At 36.2% G+C, this 21,484-nt stretch overlaps 4 protein-coding genes and 1 non-coding gene across 11 annotated transcripts; 3 read left to right on the forward strand and 2 right to left on the reverse strand.

Moving 5' to 3' along the window:
• The first annotated feature begins 456 nt into the window (after nucleotides 1–456).
• On the forward strand, nucleotides 457–4,942 carry LOC123202632 (ribosomal RNA small subunit methyltransferase I). Its single transcript, XM_044618600.1, has 9 exons — nucleotides 457–780; nucleotides 932–999; nucleotides 1,089–1,185; nucleotides 1,446–1,574; nucleotides 2,024–2,132; nucleotides 2,227–2,371; nucleotides 3,046–3,088; nucleotides 4,058–4,231; nucleotides 4,698–4,942. The coding sequence occupies exons 1-9, from the start codon at nucleotides 502–504 to the stop codon at nucleotides 4,809–4,811; spliced, it is 1,158 nt and encodes a 385-aa protein (XP_044474535.1). The 5' UTR covers nucleotides 457–501; the 3' UTR covers nucleotides 4,812–4,942.
• A 697-nt stretch (nucleotides 4,943–5,639) lies between these two features.
• On the reverse strand, nucleotides 5,640–13,077 carry LOC123202633 (jacalin-related lectin 3-like). 5 transcript variants are annotated; one of them, XM_044618602.1, is made up of 7 exons: nucleotides 12,680–13,077; nucleotides 7,833–8,045; nucleotides 7,219–7,701; nucleotides 6,882–7,109; nucleotides 6,398–6,766; nucleotides 6,098–6,316; nucleotides 5,640–6,010 (listed from the first exon to the last, which is right to left on the reverse strand). In XM_044618602.1, the coding sequence occupies exons 1-7, from the start codon at nucleotides 12,908–12,910 to the stop codon at nucleotides 5,714–5,716; spliced, it is 2,040 nt and encodes a 679-aa protein (XP_044474537.1). In that variant the 5' UTR covers nucleotides 12,911–13,077; the 3' UTR covers nucleotides 5,640–5,713. The 5 variants fall into 5 exon arrangements, with proteins under 5 accessions (XP_044474537.1, XP_044474541.1, XP_044474538.1 ...); XM_044618606.1 differs by having other exon boundaries at nucleotides 11,024–13,077; XM_044618603.1 differs by lacking the exon at nucleotides 12,680–13,077 and adding an exon at nucleotides 10,113–10,333.
• A 248-nt stretch (nucleotides 13,078–13,325) lies between these two features.
• On the forward strand, nucleotides 13,326–13,409 carry TRNAL-CAA. The gene has a single exon. It is a non-coding gene; the product is annotated as a tRNA-Leu (tRNA).
• A 1,806-nt stretch (nucleotides 13,410–15,215) lies between these two features.
• Nucleotides 15,216–18,964, reverse strand: LOC123203147. Of its 3 annotated transcripts, none has more exons than XM_044619340.1 (5): nucleotides 18,793–18,964; nucleotides 17,813–18,178; nucleotides 16,915–16,979; nucleotides 15,818–16,804; nucleotides 15,216–15,708 (listed from the first exon to the last, which is right to left on the reverse strand). In XM_044619340.1, exons 2-4 carry the CDS (start codon nucleotides 18,150–18,152, stop codon nucleotides 15,839–15,841), a joined length of 1,371 nt encoding a protein of 456 aa, XP_044475275.1. In that variant the 5' UTR covers nucleotides 18,153–18,178; nucleotides 18,793–18,964; the 3' UTR covers nucleotides 15,216–15,708; nucleotides 15,818–15,838. The 3 variants fall into 3 exon arrangements, with proteins under 3 accessions (XP_044475275.1, XP_044475273.1, XP_044475274.1); XM_044619338.1 differs by having other exon boundaries at nucleotides 18,687–18,964; XM_044619339.1 differs by having other exon boundaries at nucleotides 15,216–15,725; nucleotides 18,687–18,964.
• Nucleotides 18,965–19,105: 141 nt separating this feature from the next.
• Nucleotides 19,106–21,324, forward strand: LOC123203148 (protein TIC 20-I, chloroplastic). The gene is made up of 3 exons (XM_044619341.1): nucleotides 19,106–19,256; nucleotides 20,157–20,343; nucleotides 20,547–21,324. The coding sequence occupies exons 2-3, from the start codon at nucleotides 20,166–20,168 to the stop codon at nucleotides 21,182–21,184; spliced, it is 816 nt and encodes a 271-aa protein (XP_044475276.1). The 5' UTR covers nucleotides 19,106–19,256; nucleotides 20,157–20,165; the 3' UTR covers nucleotides 21,185–21,324.
• The last annotated feature ends 160 nt before the right edge of the window (nucleotides 21,325–21,484 follow it).

Raw genomic sequence — 21,484 nt, forward strand, 5'->3', positions numbered from 1 at the left:
TTCTTCAAACTTTTCAATGGCACGACAACAAAACGTGATAATTGGAGAGGACAAATTCTGTCGGTGATGGTGTGGGAGGTGGTCGTGTAAGGTGGCGGTTGTTGTGTGGGTTGTGGAAAGGTATCCCTTATGACTGTTATGGGTAGAGACTCTGGTTTGTAGAAGGTTCATTTTAATTTAGACTAAAATACTTGTAAACGTATTAAAAATTGTAATTTTGTTTTATTTTAGAAGTAATGTAAATTGTTCGGTACTTTCAAAAGTTTAATTCATTTAATTAAAAATTTTAAAATTTGATTAATTCAATAAAAAAATTTAAAAGTCAAATCTATTTTAAATTAAAAAAAGTTTGGAAGGACAGAAGTCTTCTTATACTTTGAGGCCCGGTCCCGTTATCAAAACATTGGGCTATACTCCTATAACTATTAAAACGACGTCGCTCTAAGGAGGCTCGGCTATTGCAACTTGGAAACGTGAGAGGCCGGGCGTTGAGGATTGATAATGACATTCTACTGCTTCCTTTCACAACTATTGTGTATTCACGTTGTCCAAATGCTGCTGATACGAAGACTACCTTCAACGGCGAGTTCACTTGTGACAACTGCTTTTCCATGGCGGAGCAGGCCTCCTATTTTTCATACTGAAGCTGAACTCGTATTTGTAAAATCAGTCTCTTTTTATCCTAAACCTTGTAGCCTCTCCTTGTATTCCACTTCCACCTCACACTCAGAAACTTCCTCCGAATTCTCAGACTTAATCGACGAACAATCGTCGAAACGCGTAAGGAATCTCATCTTTTAACTGCTTTAATTTTATTTCATTACTAAGTGCTTCCATTTGTTAAGGAGGTGAATTGACCGTCTAACGAGGAACAGAGAGATGATTATTAACAATTTGAAAGAATTTTTTAGGTTTTATTCTGATCATGTAGGGGCCTCTAGAACCTGGATTGTATCTAGTTGCAACACCAATTGGAAACCTTGAAGATATCACCTTACGGTATTTCTCTTTTTATTTATTTATTTATTTTTCTGTTTTCTTTTAGTAGAAAATTAGCCCTTTAACCATCATTAGTCTTACCATTGCAGAGCTCTCCGTGTCTTAAAGTCTGCTAATGTGATACTTTCAGAAGACACGAGGCATTCTGGAAAGTTACTTCAGCATTACAATATTAGAACTCCGCTGGTAAAGTATTTTAAACAATCATGTTATGTGTCTTTGTTGCATTTTGTTGATGTCTGCATATAACAGGCTACTCAAAGTCATGAGGTATTGTCCCTTTTGGCATTCATTGGCCTCATGGTTTTGTCATAATAGACGCCTCGTGAGGGTGAGGGAGAAAAGGGGTTTATATTGACCTTCAGCTTTTTTGATGTGAGATTTTTTACATCAACACATTTCAATGCATCTTTCATTAATACTAATTGTAAGCTTTAGATTTTCAGCTGAGTTATCACAAGTTTAACGAGTCACAAAGAGAACAAACAGTGTTGAAAAGGTTGAAACAGGGTGAAATTGTGGCACTGATCAGTGATGCCGGGACACCTGGCATTAGTGATCCTGGTACAGAATTGGTGAGTTGTATTCTATCAATTCTGCATCCATGTTTTGTTTAGCGAAAGAAAGAATTTATATTATTTCATTTCTGCTAGTAGATCAGCGATCTATAATCATCACATGTAAGCTATTGCCTGATAGATTTATAAAAGTATCAAATGCAGCCTGCCTTTAAATTGTGTTTGGAACGACTATTTAAACTTTGTATGACATACTAGGGGAATGGAAGGGAGTGCAATTTTGGATGTGGATTGTTGCCTTAGATAATTTAAATTTCACAATAAAACAAGTTCCTGGAGGATGTATTAATAACTACCCAAGATGTTCTGTAATAGAAGTGTAATTGCTTAACTGTATTCTTCTGTGTTTATTTTCTGGACATTGTCCCTGTCATTAAAGACTTTTGAAAGTGATTCTCGGTTATAAAAACAAAGGTAACCTTTAGTTATTTGGAATCTCGATGCAGGCAAAGTTATGTGTGGATCAGAGTATTCCTGTTTTTCCTATTCCTGGGCCTTCTGCATTTGTAGCTGCCCTATCTGCTTCAGGCTTGGCCACCAATGAGTTTACCTTTGGTAATGTAGTGGTTTGAACATTGAACCGCTCCAAGCAGGATGCAGTGTCAAAAGCTTTCAGATTATGGGACTAATATTACTTTTATTGATGCAGTTGGTTTTCTTCCTAAACATACTGGATCAAGGAGAGAGAGACTTATGGTTTCTGCCAGTGAACCGAAAACCCAAATATTTTATGTTCCTCCTCACAAGCTTTGTCAATTTCTTGAAGAAACATCCTCAATTTTTGGTTACTTGCGGTAAATAAGTTGTCCACCAAATTGATTTTGTGTAGTTTTATGCTGTTAATTTGGGATGTTATTCTTGGTATTTAAACCACTGATATTTTAACATGATTGTGTGAGATTTTATTTTCTTCTATATGACCCACAATTTTTAGTGTTGAATTGAAATTTAAAGTCAAACACATTTACGGTGGCTTCTAGCATCCATGAGTATGTCTTCAATGACAATTTTTGGAGTTCATGCTCAGTTTTGCAAATATCGTCACGTCATTGGTCAAAATCAAAATCAGTGGTTATTCTTGAAAGAATGGAAAATAAAAAGTAAAAGTGACAAAAGAGGAGGAAAGAATAGACTGAACTGTCCTTGTAATCTTGTTTTCCCGTTGAATGAGTTCATCTTTTAGTAAGTGGTTCTAGGTCCTTAGTTGGCTGAGTAAATCTATTGTAAACTACTTCTCGAACGTGGATACATTTCTATTAGTTCTATAGTTGCAGTTCTAATATCTTTAACTTTATAGAGATGGATGTAATATTTGAATTCTTTTTGTAAATTTACTTCTATTAAAGTTTTGAGTGTAAAGAGGATCATCAAAGTTATAATTGATACAGAATGCTACTATGTGAAGATATGTACTCCAGTTCCTGTTCTAAATAAGAGATAAATGACTGTTGATATCATTGAATTGCAGACGGTGTGTCATAGCTCGGGAAATAACAAAGATCCATGAACAGGTAGATTGTACATTTTGTTACTCCTTGCCTCCTGTTGTTTTTACTTCTTTGGCCATTTGTACAATTTATTGCTATAATGGTTTGTTCTTCCCTACTAAAGAAATTCGATAAATTATATCTATAAGTTATTAAATTATTGTTGTTTGTGGCTTTAATCTATGGATTATGGTTGTATGGATATTTTCTACTGATTTGAATGATCCAAGTTGTTTTCATGGGTATTTAGGATAAGTAAACAAGTATTATTTTGTCACTCTACTGGGGATGGATTTAAGTTGAGCTGAGCCCGGCTTGAATGGGTGCCAACTTGGATTCAAAAAGTCTAGCTCGAACTCAAGTTGGCAATAGGGTCATTGAGGAAACCGCAGGAAAAGAAGGGTTGTTAGAGTTGAAAAATAGAATTGTTGGAGAAGATGCATATGCCAACAACTTTCTAGCAGCTAGCTAGATTTGAGCTGACTCGAACTCCCAACTCGAGTTCAGCTTGTTCAAGTCGAACATTAGTTGAGATCAAGTCAGCTCAGCTTGGATCCAGCCTTGCACCTTACTGCAAACAGTTTCCAATAGAAATCATCTAAAAATGAAGAGGCATATGATATCCTGTGCTAGTTGGAATTGCCTTGAGAGCGATCATTCTTCTTTTGATCAAGCATTCTTAAGTTGATATTTAACTTACCCAATATTTATATGGTAAATGAATTCAAAGTGGTCAATTTAATTGGAAATTGCCAATTAAACTGGAAGCAGAATTTCGAACTGTCACTTTATGTAAATTGCTTTTCCTTATCAATGTAATGATTTTACCTATATTCATAATTTTTTTTAGCAAATTCAAGGAGCACACCCATAATAGTGTAGCATGACATATTGCCATCTTTGGCAAACAACATCAAAATGGCATCAATTCACATTGTGGATTTTAATCAATGATCTTTGATTGACTAATGAAGGAGGTTCTTGCTTGATTAGTTCTGGCGGGGCACCTTAGGGGAAGCCAAAGATGCATTCTCAACTCAACAACCAAAAGGAGAAATTACACTCTTAGTTGAAGGCAAGGCAATTTGTGCAGTTGAAGCTCCATCAGAGGATCAGCTTGAGAATGAGTTGAGAGAATTGATCTCCAGTGGGCACAATCTTTCTATGGTAATTACCATTTTAATCTTGTTCACATTCAGGTTTGAACATATGAATTTCTCTTTTGTAGACCTTTCATGCTGATGTAAATATTTCTTATAACGCTCTTAAGATGCATCAGAGAATATGCTGTGATTTAGACCATTTCACCTATGAGGCTAGTTTGATTTATTCTTGATTGAACGATTGGAAATACATTACGTACACTTCTTTTGGAGAGGTCAGCAGGAGGGTTTGTCACTATAAAAACACACTTCTTTAGGATAGCAATAAAAACATTGTCTGTTCTAGTTTTAGATATTTTAATCAAATCAATGTAGGCTATCATCAATAATGTTATTTTCTGCTTTTATTGTTAATAATTTCCCAGTATTTGATTGTGTGCTTAATTTCTGTGTGTTGTTTCTAAATAATCATAATCCGTTCTAAGGACGTTACTAGTAGTTCTTTGTGACGAGTTTTTACATGTCTATAGGCTGTCAAATTGGTGGCTGAAGGAACATCAGTGAGAAGGAAAACTGTATATTCTCTGGCATTGAAGAAATTTGGGAAGCAACTTGAAGCAGAGGATGATTTAAATAAATGCTAATCATCCTCTGAGTGGGTTCTGTTACTTGCTATTTTATTTTTCTTTTACTTGTAGTAATACATTTGTCAGAAGTGACGGTCTCTATAGCCCCTCTCTTGACACGACTGAATGAATTTGCATTTTGGTGTCAATGAGTCCCAACGATATAGTAGAGACTACACAAGTCATTGATTCATACAATCCTGCACATTTTGCAACTCGAACTCTAGGTGGGGCCACTTCAACCCGAGTTTGGCTTGTTCAAGCCAGCTTAGCTTGGCTCGGATCCATCCTCCTTATTTTCATACAAGTCTTCTGTTTAATACCTAGAATTTGAAGTCTACAAGTGAAGCATGGATTGAAAGGACGGGTTGTGTTTTTCTTGGTTTTGTCCAAGAAAGAAATTCAATTATCTCATTGATTAGTTTCGGCAGGCATAAAAGCGTATGAATAAAGTGTATGGGAAGATGTTTATGGATATCTTCTATATTAACACTTAGATATAATTTGCTCGCGTACTATTTATTTGAATCAAGCTCGAGCTTACTCATGTTTTGGCACAAATTCGCCTCCAAAATGTAAGTTCCTTGATTAAGAATAGAAAAACAACATTAAAACTTTCAATTGATTAACATGGAAATAAGAATTTAAAATGACTTATTTTACATTAATTATGTAACATGTGATTAAAAGATAACCTACAACAAGGATAAGATTGAACACTTATTACTATATTAAGTAAATATATATAATTATCAATAAAATAACATTCAATTAAGTATCAAATAATATATCATTAGATGATTGTGTAATTTTAAATTTAAAAAAAAAATATTTAATCATATGATAACACATTATATAAATACTCAATTAAATACTCAAAATTAAATATACATAATATTGTTCATATGACAAACATAGGTTTAATTCAAAAACTTGAAGAAAGATCGGATGGTTTTTTGATTATTTTCAAGCCAATGTTGCACGTGGACTCCAATGGCATCCAAGTAGTAGCTGCTCCTTCCATGGAAACCAACCACCTTTCCCTGAGTTGTTGTTGAAGTGAAATACGTTCCAACTTCCTCTCCAAATGGACCATACTTCCCTCTACTTGTATAAAATGTTAATGACTTTATCACTTTTGATTTATTATCTGTACTCACTGGACCATAGTACCCAGACAAGCAATTCAGCACTTCATGAGGGTACTCCAACTTTATCTGAAACAAGATTATCATACTTAATCAGACCCCATTCAAGAATACAAGGAAGACATAATTGATTTAGAAATGTGGTTAACTTAGTACCCGATGTGTGAAAGCGCCTCCACTTCCTCCATGTTTTATAGACCAGAGAGATTGTCCATTTCGATCATACTCGATTTGTATGGACTGAATAGCTTCTGCCCTAGTCACAAATATTTGCTTAATCCCAGAAAATACTCCATCGTCCCATGGCCTCCCTCCGTCTCCACCCCAAGGACCTGGTCCGAATGGAGACGGTTCTTTTATCACCGCGTACGCAACCTGAGTATCAATATACACGTTTTTCTTTTTATGTTATGGCACATGTGCTGATAGAAAATTTCACATGATCATTTTGTTTACCTCTTCAGTTTGTCCTTGCTTTGCGACTAGAAGTTTGTTAGACCATTGAGGATTATCAATCTCAGCTATACGTCCTATGCTTTGGTGGATTGCGTTAGAAACAGGATGTGACTGTGGAGTTATTTGTCCTTCCGTTACATGTACACCAATAGCATCCAAGAATAAACCCTCTTTTCCATGGAATCCAATAATTTTGCCTTCATTCACTTTGTGGGTGAATGAAAGTCCCTGTTCTTCTCCGAATGGTCCATGCTTCCCTTTGGTCGTGTGAAAGGTAAGCGACTTAACGACATTTGGTCCCATGTACATCAAGGGCCCATAGGTTCCTGTCATATGTGTTAGTATTTCATAGGGATAATCAAAGATCACCTGCCATTGTGCACCAAAAAAAGTACAGAATGTAAGTGAACCCTCATCATGTCAATATTCAAATTAAGAATGTCAACTCTGTTAATAAAGGAGATAAAACATAAGTTTAAGTCACCCTGTCATTTCTAAATCCTCCTGTACCACCGTGTTTGCTTCCCCAGACAGCTTGCCCATCATGATCATAACAAACTCTTATTGAAACGATTCCTACATTGCGAGATATATTGATTTGTCTAATGCCTGAAAAAGTACCATCATCAAACGTTGATCCACCACTGCCACCCCAGGGTCCATATGACAATATACCATCCACTTTAATGGGAAGTTTGTCCATACTACGCTTCTGAAACAGAAATCATTTTTTAAAACTCACGATCTGTTACAGCAAGAAACAATCATGAAATATATCATATCTTTCACGATAAAATAATTAAAAAAGTAGAAAGTTTCACCTTACTATGTTTGGTTTTGTTATCATCATCACTGGAGGAGTCTTGAGAAGTACTAGAACTCTGCTGTGAGAGGATGGTTGGTTGGTGATTGGTACCATAAGAATCCTTTTGCTTTACAGCAAGAACTATGTCATAGCTTTCCCCCACGCTCCCTTGTACTAATGAGTAGCCAACTTTCTCAGATCCATTAGGAAGATAACTTTGTGAATGAACAATAGTTTTGGAGGAATTTCTTTTCAGAAGAGGCTTTAGATAAATTCCAATGGCATCCAAATACCAACTACTCCTGCCGTGGAACCCAACAATTTTGCCTCCAGTCATTGGCAATGAAAAATATGTTCCCTGCTCAATACCAAACGGTCCATATGTTTTCCTGTTACTTTGGAAAGTTAAAGATCTGACATATACTGTTCCCCAATCATTAATGGTACCGTAGTATCCATGGACTGAAGTTAGGAATTCATCTGGGTAATCAAGCTTAACCTGTACATATATTATTGAAATTGTAGTTTCAGGAATTTAGTGTTTATAATTTAGTTCTTCTTCATGTTTCATATGTTGACTTCAGAGAGAGAAACTTATTCAAATCAAGCTCAGGGTGAGCATAGACTGACCTTGTCTAACTTACTGCCTGTGTTTCCTCCATGTTTTTTTGACCAAACCGGGCTCCCTTTCTTATCATATTCAATCTGGATGGACTCAATGCCAGTACCATGAGCTATCACCAGCTGCCTCACTGTAGTATAAACTCCATCGTCCCAACAAACACCGTTTTGACCTCCCCATGGTGCAACTGCTAACGGTTTCTTCTCACCTTCCTCCAAACTCTGTGCCAAAATCATCCAAGTGATTTGTCATATATTAATAAAGCTCTATCAAAATAATAATATCAACAACAAACAGTACTGTATTTACCATTTGCTTTCTAATATTGAAATAAGACTCAGAAAGATATGGGGAAGAGAACAAGCTTGAGGAATTGGTAGAATGTTAGAATGAGTTAATGAGGAACACCTGACATGCATTTATTAAGACAATGTGATATCTTGTGTGGAATTAACTATAGTATGGTTTTCAGAAATCTGTAGAAGCAGCTGATTCTGTTTTCCACTACCAAGGGAAAGCAATGGAAGAGAATCATGTCACCTGGAGAACATTTTTTTATGTACTTTATATCTTTACAGAAAAATTCTATGCACTTGTGATTACTACAAATCCTTTATTTGAATCTCTCCTTCACTTTGCCTAAATTCTTATGATGAATAAGTTTTTCCCCTCTTCACAGAATCAACCACATTTTTTGTATTAAAAAATGCTAGTGGCTGACCTTTGCAATCCAATTTTTGATATTTCAAGCTATTTAACATAAAAATCTAGGTTGCCAAGTAAAAGATTTCTAGTAAAGACATTTCATTTTTGCACCTATATATTGGATTATATGAATAAATCGAATCATAACAGAAGCTTCAAAACATACATGTCCCCGTCAGACACTAGGACCTTGTCTGCCATCCAAATTAGGTTTCTCCGTATACTTCAAATCATAAGTTTCAGCAGCCTGTTCCAGGCTTGCTTCGCTCTCAGGTTGGCCCTTCTAATTGACTAAATAGTATTCTACTCAACTGCTTTAGTAGGTTCATCTACAACATTTGGAGGTGACCTTGTGGGCTCGTTCCTCTCTGGGTTGGTTTGGTCTAATCAAAGTCAATTGACTCACATGGAACATAGCTGCTTCGTGCACATTTGGCTTTTCTTGCAAGCAATGCACCACTGTCCTTGGTTCAAGCATAAATCAAGATTAGATTTAGGCCATCCCTGAACTTTACCGAGGGAGATATTTCAAGTTGACAAAGCTCTTATTATCCTATGGAGATTAAACTCTAATATTTTTATTGTACTCTATTTTATGCTACAACTTCTTGAAAATTTTCTAATGGCAAGGTAAAGCTCACACACGTTGTTTAGAGCTGCCAGCTAATATGGACCTTCCAAAAGCATCTTCTCTTGAAAACAGAAGATAGCTGACTACCACTTTCCACTTGAAATTCCATTGTTCCAAGCCTATCACCAAATACCCAACTAAACTTCCTAGCTACTAAGTGAATCAAGATATATATTTGAACAATGATTTGCCCCAAATCACTGTCATAGTCAATTTGGATTCCATAAGCATCTCCTAGAAATTCACGCAGTCTGAAACTTCAAAGTTCACTCTCCAGAACCATGACACCGCTAATAGTCTCTGTTTAGCCTATTGATTAGGCTACCATCCTACCCTTGCTAATAGTCTCTGCTAATAGTCTCAACTGCTAATAGTCACTGTCATAGTCAAAGTAATGCAGTTTATAGCAGGAGGCCGAATTTTATCTTTCCACAATAGCCAGTTCCACAAAGAACCCGATTTACCTCAAATTTTGGGCCTGGACTATGAAGTCCATTTTCACCTGCAATATATAATAACTAGATGATAAAATAGGAGATTGATGCTAATCTAACAAGTGAACCAAATCAATTGTAAGAAAAAATAGTATAAACAATTAAAGGAGGATTATAAATTGTACAAAATTGGGAAGTCCTTTACCATTTTTAGAATGTCCTACTTTAATATAGAAGTCTGGTCTGTCGTGATCCCTTTTTTCTTTTTTGCTTGAGGACATCTTGTCCTTCTTTTTGTAATTTTGTTACACATACAAAAGTTTAACAGGTAAAAAAAATTTACAGAATGGTATTCCTGCCAATAAATTAACCTTGGCTTGTATTGAAGACTCACTGTCAACCACATCACCACTGTAGTTGGCATACCCACTTATTTGCTAAAATGTAGAATATAACGATCTCTTAAATAAAGTCATTCAGTGCATGATCAAGGAATAAAAACATAGAAATAATCTTACAAGGAAATTTGCCTGCTCACCATAGCTAGATGCAATATTAATGGCAGCTTGTGTGGTATTCTGATATGCAAATAAACTACTCATCACTGAAATTGATCTATGCCAGTTTCATAAATTCTACTCTACCAATAATTGCCACAAGAACAATGACCATTTTTAAAATGGTGAAAGCACTTTGAGTCACTCAAATATATTTCACACCCGTATGTCATAGAGACATATTTAGCTGTTTCATGGCAATCTCCACACATCCTAATGTTTTTCACAATCCTGATTCTCTGAGGTACTGGGGATGAACTAACTAAAGCAAAAGCTAATGCAAGTTTTTCACTGTGGACACCACTGATTTCTTCCTTCTCTTCTTCCTCAATGCACAATCGATTGCTAGAATGGTGTGTCTTTATGTTTTCTGGTATCTTTTGCAACCAAGAATACAAAAGATCTGAGTACGGTTTAGACTGATCACCTGTGACAAACGTATACACCATATTTTTAATTTCAATCCAGCTCTGTCCCAGAGATTTTCTTAACATGTTCTCATTTTCAAGCTTTCTCACATTCAAAGCATCCTGAGGATTCCCACATATAGCATAAGTCTTCAAAATTAACTGCTGAGTCAAAATATTTCCAGGTTCCAATTCAAGCAAACGTTCCAAAGCATATACAGCTAAGTCAATATTCCCATGAATCCTGCAGGCAGTTAGTAATGCCTCCCAAATAGAGGAGTCAGGATTTATGGGCATATCTTCTATGAACTCCATTGCTTCCCTGAGCATACCTGCACGACCATATAAATCCACCATAGCTGAATAATGCTCCAACATTGGTATAATTTGATAGTCTTCAGTGATGCTAGAGAAAACCTTTTTCCCCTTGTCCACCATTCCAGCAAGACTGTGCGCAAGGATAACACTTACAAAAGTACCTCTATTTGGTTCAAATCCCAATTTTCTACTTTGATCAAAGAGATCAAGTGCAGCACCCCCAAATCCGTGTAAAATGTAACCAGAAATCATTGAATTCCAGGTGATCATATCTTTATGTGGTATTCCATCAAATAGAGTTCTTGAGTATACAACATTCCCTGACTTGGCATAAGTTTCCATAAGTGAATTCATAACAGGGAGTGAATAATCTAAATCTCTGCGTAATACACAACTGTGGATCTCCTTCACCTTGTTTGCAGCTACTAAATATGCACAAGTAGGCAAGACACTCAAGATGGTAACGAAATTTGGAATAAAACAGTAAGTCTGCATTTTTCTAAATACTCCCAATGCATTATTCTTCTGGCCTAGTTGCTGGTAGCCAGAAATAAGTGAGTTCCATGATGCTGTGTTCCTCTTAACTTTCCCATCCCTCTCCATTCTTTGAAAGAGATCAATGGCTTCATCCTCATTTCCATTTTGTATATATCCTGAGATCATCGCATTCCATGTAATAACATCAGGTGGAATATCTGATTTCTGCATTTTCATGAAGAGTTCATAGGCCCTGCCGCAGTAGCCTGCTTGACAATATCCTCCAATCATTGAGTTCAACGTGTATATATCTTTCTCATTGATCATATCAAACAATCGCTCAGCATCCTCTAACTTCCCACATTTGGAATACATGCCAATGAGTGAATTCCCAACCAGTAGATCATCAATGAAGCCCATCTTAACCGCAACACAATGTAACTGCAACCCAATTTCTAATGCTTTTGAATTTGTACAAGCAGAAATTGCACTTGTAACAGTAACCCCATTTGGCTTTACCCCAACAAAAGACATCTCCTTAAACAAATTCAATGCATCACTTGTCCTCCCATTTTGGGCAAATCCTGAAATCATACAAGTCCAAGAAAAGACATCAGGACTAATACCCAAACTCTCCATCTTCTTCATCAGTGCCATTGCAGCATCACATTGCCCCAATTGGTTGTAGCTGCGAATCAAAATGTTCCATGTCACAAGACCCAGTTCAATCCCCTCTTTACACATCTCATCAAACAACCTATGAGCAGCTTCATTGTCACCAATTTGGTAGTATCCCGATATCATTGAATTCCAAGCCACATTATCCCTCTCTTCCATGCCTTTAAAAAACCTCCTCGCCCAACTCATTTCTCCACATTTTATGTACACGGCCAAGATCGAATTTCTAACACGCGTAACACAGGCCATCCCCAATTTAATTACTAAACAATGTATCAATTTTCCCGTTTCAAAATCTCCATAATTTCCACAAGCTTGCAAAATTTTTGGAAACAAGAAATCATCAGGCAACACACCATCGATTATCATAAAAAAGAATAGCTCGACAACTTCCCGCCATCTCTGCTCTCGCGAACATGCCCCAATCAACGCCGACCAAGTGTACAGATTCCTCTCACGCATTGCATCAAAAACCTTACGCGCATCATTAAAACGCCCGCATTTTGCATACATGCTAACTAGCTTGGTCTCAACAAAGACGTCTATTTCTGACACTAAATTAATATTGGCATGGAGTTTTCGACCAAGTTGAATATCATTTGCATCAATGCATGATTGGAGTAAGTTAATATAGGTGTTCCCTCTTACCTTCAAGCCTCTTTTGGCAACCGAGTCCAGAACTGTTATGGCTTCAGTAAGACGTCCATTTCTACAAAGGTGGTTTAAATGAGCGTCTGTGGATCTGGCAAATCCCTTTTTGGTAAAAGGCAGTGTCGGTTGGACGGATTTGGATGAGAATTCAGATAAAATGTCATATTTTTGGGGAATATTTACAGCAAGTTTTGTTGTCGAAATGCAAGGCATCGTCAAGTTATCCATTGAATTCTTCTGCTATATTTACAAATTTCAATTTTTGTCAACAAGATTGAATATTTTCGGAGGTTGAGAAGAAGAAACGGACAGAGTAATGCCAGACTTGTGTGGTGGAAACTGGAAACCCGCATTGCAGGTGACCACCGGATTATACCGTAAGCTACCGGTGGCTGTACTAGTACCAGTCACTGTCCAATAATAACCAAGTGGAAAGATAACTAGATAAGCGGTGGACATGTCCACTGAGCTAATGGCTCCATCAAGAAGGCCCATGGGCCTCTCTTGGTTGACCCAAATTTGGGAGGCCCGACAACGCTCGCATATGAGCTTACTCGAATTCACTTTAAATAAAATATAAATAATTATTTGGAAATTATGTCTAATGATATGTATAGATAATCATTAAAGCCATCATCAGAAGGTCAGGATGGCCGAGTGGTCTAAGGCGCCAGACTCAAGTTCTGGTTCTCGAAAGAGAGCGTGGGTTCAAATCCCACTTCTGACAACAATTTATCATACATAATTTTACAGTAAACGGATGGATAATTACCCATACCTCCCCTGAGGGTTTCGGCTTTATCCCTCACACCCAAAAGGTATGAAATAATATCTCTGACCCCCCCCCCTTCACATTTTAAGGGTTGATGCTTTCCTCCATTTCACCATAAATGATAGATTTATTTTTTTATGTTTGTTATATATTTCATTTAACCCTTAAGAAATCAATCACTATTATATTCATCCGCTTTAATTTTAAAAGTATTGAAAACACCCTTATTGTTGGTGATATTTGTGATATCCAATTTTTTAATTAAAAATTTATTATACAAATCAACTTCAACTTATAATTACATATTTTCTAGGGAAGGTGGCACATTAATATAACAGATCTTTACTTTAAAATATTATGATATAAATAATAAATAAATCATATGAAAAATCGATTTTTAAGTTTCTTAGAAACAAGAAGGTAGGAGGAATGTACAAATTATGTATTTTTTAAGTGTAGAAATTTGAATTAAAGTCTAACATATCTCTATTGATAGTAGTGTTTTTAATACATTAGGAAGAAAATAGACAGGTGTAATGGTATTCGTAAGATTGAATTGTAATATTTTTTTAATCGAATTGAATATCGATTAAATAGAAAGGTTAATTTGATCTAACTGAATTAAATTGGACATCAACTCAATACAAATGACAGTTTGATCTAACTGATGGTTAGACTAATTGATTGATGATTTGACCAATAAACTATTTAAAAACAATATTTGAAATAATTTTATATAATTTATTATTAAATATATAATTTAAAATATTATGATATTAAAATAAACTTAGTTTGATCCTATATATGTTCAAAATTGATAAATAAGGTATTCGATTCAATTAATAATAATTTTTTTACAAAAAAATATTATTTTTTATATTTACCGAATCAAACCCAATTTTCAATTTGATCTAATCAAACGTTTGAAAGATTCAATCCAATCCAAAGTAATTTAACTTTAAAAATAGTTTTCAAATAAATGAAAATCATTTTTCTTAACAAATCTTAGATTTAATTAATCGATCCAATCTAACTTTTAGAACTATATTGAATTGAATAAACCATATGATAAAAAAAGTTATTAGAAAATTTTTAAAGCTAAAGCGAATAAAGGGAGGTATTGGATAATATTTCAAATGTAGGTCCACGCCTTTTGGTAGGTAAAACTAGACCCAAATCGAGCATCCATTCAATCGAAAGACCAATCTATTGGTTCATTATCCAACCAACTAGTTAGATCAATAATATCAATTTGATACAATTAAAATTAAAACAAGTTCAATCATATGATATTTTCATCTCAATTAAACCGGTCCAACCCAATAATTGAATTACATTAAATACTATTTATCCAATTTAACCACGGAGTCAAATGGTTTAGAACATATTTTAACCATGACATAATCAAATTTAGCACCTCAATTCATTAAAAGCTAACACATCAATTCATTTACAATAAATCTATGTGTATAAATAATATATCAAACTTTATGCACAAATGATAACATTTCGCTATATAATTAAGTGTTACTTTATCTTTGGTTTAAAACTATCTAGTCATATAAGGGCATATAATTATTTGTGTACAAAATTATATATATTGTTTATACACATAATACTACTCATTCATATAAATAAACTAGTAAGAAATGTTTATATACATAGTTTTATTCAAATCGAAATAAGCTTTGGCAGGATTTCTTTCTTGTTATTTTTGGGTAATATCCAGCAAAAATCCATTTGGCTATAACAAAAAAGAGATAACACAAAGAAAAGCTGATCATGTTACGTAATAATATGCCTTTATCCAGATAATCATGGTTGCGAACAATGCATTCAACTGTGATCTGTGAAGAAATTGATATGCTTGCCTTTTTTCTCTCTGAAGGCTTCAGTATTCATGACATACATAGAAGCAAATTAAAGTGGGCAATATTTCATATCGTCTTCAAAAAATTCCTATGCGTAAAATATTTTCTATCTTATCTAAAGCTGAAAAAAACTGACATCATTGCTTTGTCTTTAAGCACCAAAAGCCCCATTATAATATTCATATTATTCCTGTAAGCCCTAAATGCTAAACCATTCATTAGGACTCAGGTAATCTTGTGGGTCAATGAAGAGTATCCTACAGAAAGCCTGTTATAGGTTTACCTTGAAAAAGAGAAGTGGAATCTGTAATATTAAGGAACCCGGGATTTCAGATATCAAATGCATCACAGCCAGAATGTCTACTGGAAGGCTTCTGGGCAATCTTGAAAAGAGAAAGACCTAAATTAATCCACAAAGATATTTACTTCCATATAAAACAATTCAAAAATAGAGTTGCTGAAATGCAACAGAAGTGCAACAGATCTCCTTACCTGGTAACAGTTGAGGGTAACTCAATTTTTCCTATATCTGGCCCAAAAACTTTTCTTCTGGACTGAATCATTCTCGGTTAGTGATCTATGCCGCTTTGACCCAAGCAAAAAATGCCATCGAAAGAAAGGCTTTGCAGAGGAGCTCCTTGCACTAGAACTGGCTTCTGTCTTCAGAAAATTTCCATTTTGTTTAACATCTTTTTGGTAACCATAATCCTCTGAATCATCATCAAGATAACTATCCACAACTCGGTTTCTAGATATCTTATGGTATTTTGCCTTTAATTCTGCTTCTGCTTTTAAAGCTTTTCTAGACATCTTTGAGACTTGCTTCTCTCCAACCATACATATTGGGCAAGTTGGGTCGTATCTATCAGTGTCTGCTGTCATAACCTCCAAGCACTCAGCATGGTAAATATGTCCACAGACAAGCACAGAAACCACTGAGAGCTTATTGTAAGCAGAAATTCTCTGGCTACACCAGGAAGATCTCTCTGTCAAGAGCTTTGAACATGCCCCACAACTTTGCAGATCTACGGAGGGTGAACATGAGAACCTACTGCTGGATCCACTTATATAGCCGTGACCAGAGCCCAGATGTTCACTGTCAAAAGACCACCTCTCTCTTTGTGAAGAGGCCACAAGCTCAGAAAAAGTGTGCCTGGAGCACCCATCAGAAGAGCCACCACATGATCCAGCAGTTAAGTCATTGCTGCATGTGGAAAGTACAGAAGAAGACCTTCCTTCAGATATTGGGTAATTATTAGGTGATTTCAATCCTAAGATTTGACTATCAGAAACCTGTCTCAACAGCCTGTGGCCAGGTGAACGGCGAGCCCTTCTAGATGGGGTTGAACTAGGAGGAAGTAAACGAGGATGGGTAGACAAAGGATCAACTATCGGTGTAGAGAAGGACGAAGGTATAGAAAATGAAAGTTTCTGTGTTGATGTATGAGCAATAATTGATGATTCTTCCAAGTTCTTCACCTAACATATCAGAAGAGGCTAAGATGCATATTCATGGATAGAGAGAATAAGATTCATGGTAATCAAATAGAAAAAAACATATAGAAGGAAAGAAATACATGTAAACTCACCTCCACAGGAAAATTAGTGGCAATGGATTTCAATTCTTCAGAATAATTGCTTGCCATGGGTATGTCTGGATCAATAATGGAAAGAATGCATCAAAAACACTAAAAAAGAAATCAAAGGAATCACAGGGTGCATCCATCAACCATATTACTTATGGCATCATATATTAAAATGGAAGTCAAGCAAGTGAGAGGATCGTGAATCATTCTATATTTCTGGACTCTCTTTATCCTAAAACATAGTTATTTAACTAGTATATCATTTACTGCAACATATTTAATTAAAACCACATTCAATCAATTGAAAACAACAAAAAACAAATCCCCAAATTCTTCTTTCTTTATACTTACCACAGAAAAGAAAAGGTTCATTTAGATATTCTCGAATAATCACCTATTCCACACTAATACAAAAAATAATACCAACATGAAGCAATGCATTGAGATAAAAAAGATTGTGTTCAGCACAAATGTTCTAGAAGTACAAAATGTAAAATTGTTTCATGGTTGATCTCTAGAAACTAATCACAAAAATGAGTAAAAAGAAAAGTGCATCCATTTGACTTCTATATACACTTAACCAAAAAAATCATAATCTGATAATCCTTGGTCCAACAGACAAAAGTGTCCAATGTGAGTAACGCTCAGGGCTGCATCTAAACAAAACATGTTTGGCACATATCCCCAAACCAGATATACATTATACATTTCTGAAGAACTTAACTCCAAAAAATTAAACGCACTAACACAGTAAAATCATTTCCCCATGAACCAGTGATTTACAAGCTTCCAGAGTGAAAAAACCATAAATCTAAAATATAGATTTCTGAAGGAATTTAAATGAAAATAGTAAATATGGACTTCTGGGGAAAAACATAAACAGAGATAATTACTAAATTACCTGATGGTAGCGCAATATAATTTGCACCTCTTTCTCCATGGACCAGCGATTTACAAGAGATGGGTGTTCGGAAATTCTCAAGGTTTCTCCCATCAGAAAAATTATCCCTTTCAGAACCTTCTAATCCTTCTATCTCCCTGCTTGTGTTTGTGCTGGCTCCATTAGACACATGGTATGGAGAATCATCAATTTCACCAGCCAGACACCTTTGACGATCACAGTGAAAACTCAATGTTGGCGAGCATGTGATGTTCCTACATGAAGTTTCAGTTCCAGTTCCAGATCCAGTTCTATTGGGAACAGTTCTATCTCTAGCAGGTACACAGCAAGCCGACCCCATAATCACTCATATGCAGGAAGGCTTATCTGAAGAGATTGCAAGAAGTCTAGATGTCAAGGAAATCCCAACAGGAAGCAGTTACATAGAGATTACATCCATATCCATTATTTCCTAACAAACAAATATGATAAAAAACTAATATGGGTTTCAGATTTCAGCAAATTATAATTAAACGCATAAAACTTCAACCAAAACGAATCTCAAATCACATCCCCAAACAAAGAGCTGATAGCAATATTATCATCAAAAGCAAAATACATGGAGATTAACAATATTAGGGGCGACACGTTAGGTACCCAAATTATATAACTGCCCATAGAATTGCTCTTAAATCAATACCAATTAAGCAATTACAAAGGAGAGATCATTCTTGATGAACTCAAGGACCAACGTAGCCCTGAATACAAGCTTATAAACTAACAACAGCCCACAAACTATAAAGTTGGCTATGAGAAGTAAACATACAGCTCGATTACAGTCCAAATGAGAGAAATAAATCATAAAAATTGAACATAATTTCATGCAGCAGCCCACCTCTACGCGGTAATATGTCCGAGTGACAGCCGAGCTTTTTATAGCAAATAAGAAGTGAAATGTGTTTCTAATAATAAGGGCTTCGTTGGCGCCTCTATCGTCTTACCAAAGTTTTCTGTCTCTCTCGCCTTTATCATCCAATTTCTTCCTAGCTGACGGACGGGATCTCTGATCGCCGGCCGGTTTTCTCCCTTCCTCTTTTTCAATTTCCTTCTCTCGCGGAATCCACGAGAAGGGTTCTTTAGGCGGCCGCACCGAAACCAGTTATATATGAGCCATAGAGCCCAAAAATAAATGCAAACTGGGCTGACCTGAAAAAATTTCAAAAGATTGGCGGGCTGGGTTTAAATTTTGAGCCAATTTTTCAGAACCCGACCGCGCCTTGACCCGATGAAGAGGCCGGTCCAGGTAACACCGGTTCGATCGGTTCGTAGTGTTTATATTTGGATTGGACGCTGACAAGGTAAAGAAGCCGGTGCAGACTATTGTCCGATAAAGGAGAACGGGAAACCCTAGTGAATTCGCACAGTATCAGTTTAGATATCTCTCTTCGTCAATTTTCAAGTCAAGGTAATTTCCTTTGATAACTGGAGTCTGGGAGATTTGGTCAGTTATTCGTTTAGATTTTTTCTTTTTCATTTCTAAGAAATTCGAGGACACTAAAAAGTTTGGAATTTGGTTCAGTGGCTTTTTGATGGATTTCATATCACATGTTAAGAAGGGCGTACTTGGGGTCATTTTACAGGGGATTTTTTAGATATTGCTTATCATTTTTCTCATTTTTTGTGCGTTTCACTTTGTTTTTTGGTCATCAAAGGTCAGTTTGCGGTATGAATTTTTATGGTGAGACCTGATTCGTGAGAACCACACCCCAAAAATTCATGTGAGATTTAAGTCCCATTCCTGATAACATGAGACCACTCTCGGCAGCCCCTATGCCCACGGCTGTCTGTACACTAGCGGTTTGCTAGCTTCAGTCAAATACTGCAATGCTGGTGTCACTATCCGCACTGCATAATTACAACTGGGAGGTATGATGGTAGCTATGATACCAAATGGTACCCAATCTTGGGAGAACCACATCGGAGAACCTAAAACAGTATAAACCCTACCAATGTGGGATCTAAGTTTTATTCCTCACACTTGGGATAGTGGTATAAGACCCTTCTCTTATACAACATGTTTTATCACTTGAGTTGAGAGCAGTTAGCAAATTGTATAAAATGCTCAATATAGTTTTTGGGTCTTTTGCTGTGATCTTATATTGCTAATGAGTTGGTGCACAATGTTGATGATATCTGCTAATCATGTGTAACTTATCTTCTTTGGCAGAAGCCATTTAGAGGTAAAATTTGTGCCTTTGTGCTGGAGATTAATGGAATGTTGATCTTGACAATGTCATGATGGGCAATGTTTCATATTTTGAGTATACATGTTACCTACATTCTTCTGACATTGGTTTTCATATAGGTTTTGGCAATGATTCTAAATGGATACACAATGCTTTTTAGTTGTATTCCTATGAATTCAAAAGCATGTAAGGCGAAGCAAAGTGTCTCCATTTTAGCAAGTGTGCCATGTTTGCCCCCTCATGCGACAACTTTAGGTACCAGCAGTTCATGGGGACGTCATCAGTGGAAATCCTGGTCTTCAGGAGGTACGTCCATCCTTGTCCAGAGTTCTCTCTCATTTTCCACTTGGTAAAAGGTATCTCAAGTTGAACGTGGAATTAGGCTTCTCACAATACTGAACCATTTTTAAAGAAGGAATCAAATTTTATTCCATCCTGAGGGTTCTGAAATGCCCCAGAGCCTCAGAGAGATTTTTTCATTTTAATCTATATTCTTTTTTGATCTGTAGGTGTTCCACTCTTGCACCTTTCTGCTGCATCAACCCCACTTTTAAGTGGGGATCAAGGTAGTTTGTCAAGTACAATCCCCTCCTTACCTAGGAGGCGTAGATCTCATCTCTCACCTCAAGCATCAAAGGATGTTCCGTCCAGCTTTCGCTATCCTGCTATGACCAAGAAACCGAGGTGGTGGTGGAGGACTTTAGCATGCATCCCCTATTTAATGCCTCTCCATGAGACATGGATGTATGGAGAGACAGCGTATCATTTACACCCATTTTTAGAAGACTTTGAATTTGCCACCTACCCATTCCTTGAAGCCCTTGGCAGATTGCCAAGCTGGTTTTTAATGGCATACTTTTTTGTTGCATATCTTGGAGTGGTGAGGAGAAAAGAGTGGCCTCACTTTTTTAGATTTCATGTGGTAATGGGCATGCTGTTGGAGATTGGCCTCCAGGTGATAGGGACTGTGAGCCGCTGGATGCCACTTGCAGTATACTGGGGTAAAATAGGAATGCATTTCTGGACAATTGTGGCTTTTGGTTTCCTTTTCACTGTTTTAGAGGCTATGCGGTGTGCTCTTGCTGGTATGTATGCTGACATCCCATTTGTGAGTGATGCTGCTTATATCCAAATTCCATATGAATAAGGAGGTAGATTTAGGATAATATTTTTTCTTTTTCGTTTCTGGTGGTTTTGTTGTATCAGATCTTTCCAGTTGAAATGTATGAATTAATTTGAAAACTGCCTTGTTTAAAGGTTTTAAATGTAATCGGTTATGTTTGTGCATACCACTTATTTTTAGCGTTCTCTTTTTCCTTGTATGTTACCAATGAATATGCAGTGGATAGGGGTGAATTTGATCGAGCTATTTGAGTTTGTATTGTTGTTTGACTTGAACAAGCCTAGTTTGAATTAAAGAAATTTCACTTTGAACTTGGATTTAACC

Source organism: Mangifera indica, chromosome 19 (assembly GCF_011075055.1).
Source record: "Mangifera indica cultivar Alphonso chromosome 19, CATAS_Mindica_2.1, whole genome shotgun sequence".
Classification (NCBI taxonomy): domain Eukaryota; kingdom Viridiplantae; phylum Streptophyta; class Magnoliopsida; order Sapindales; family Anacardiaceae; genus Mangifera; species Mangifera indica.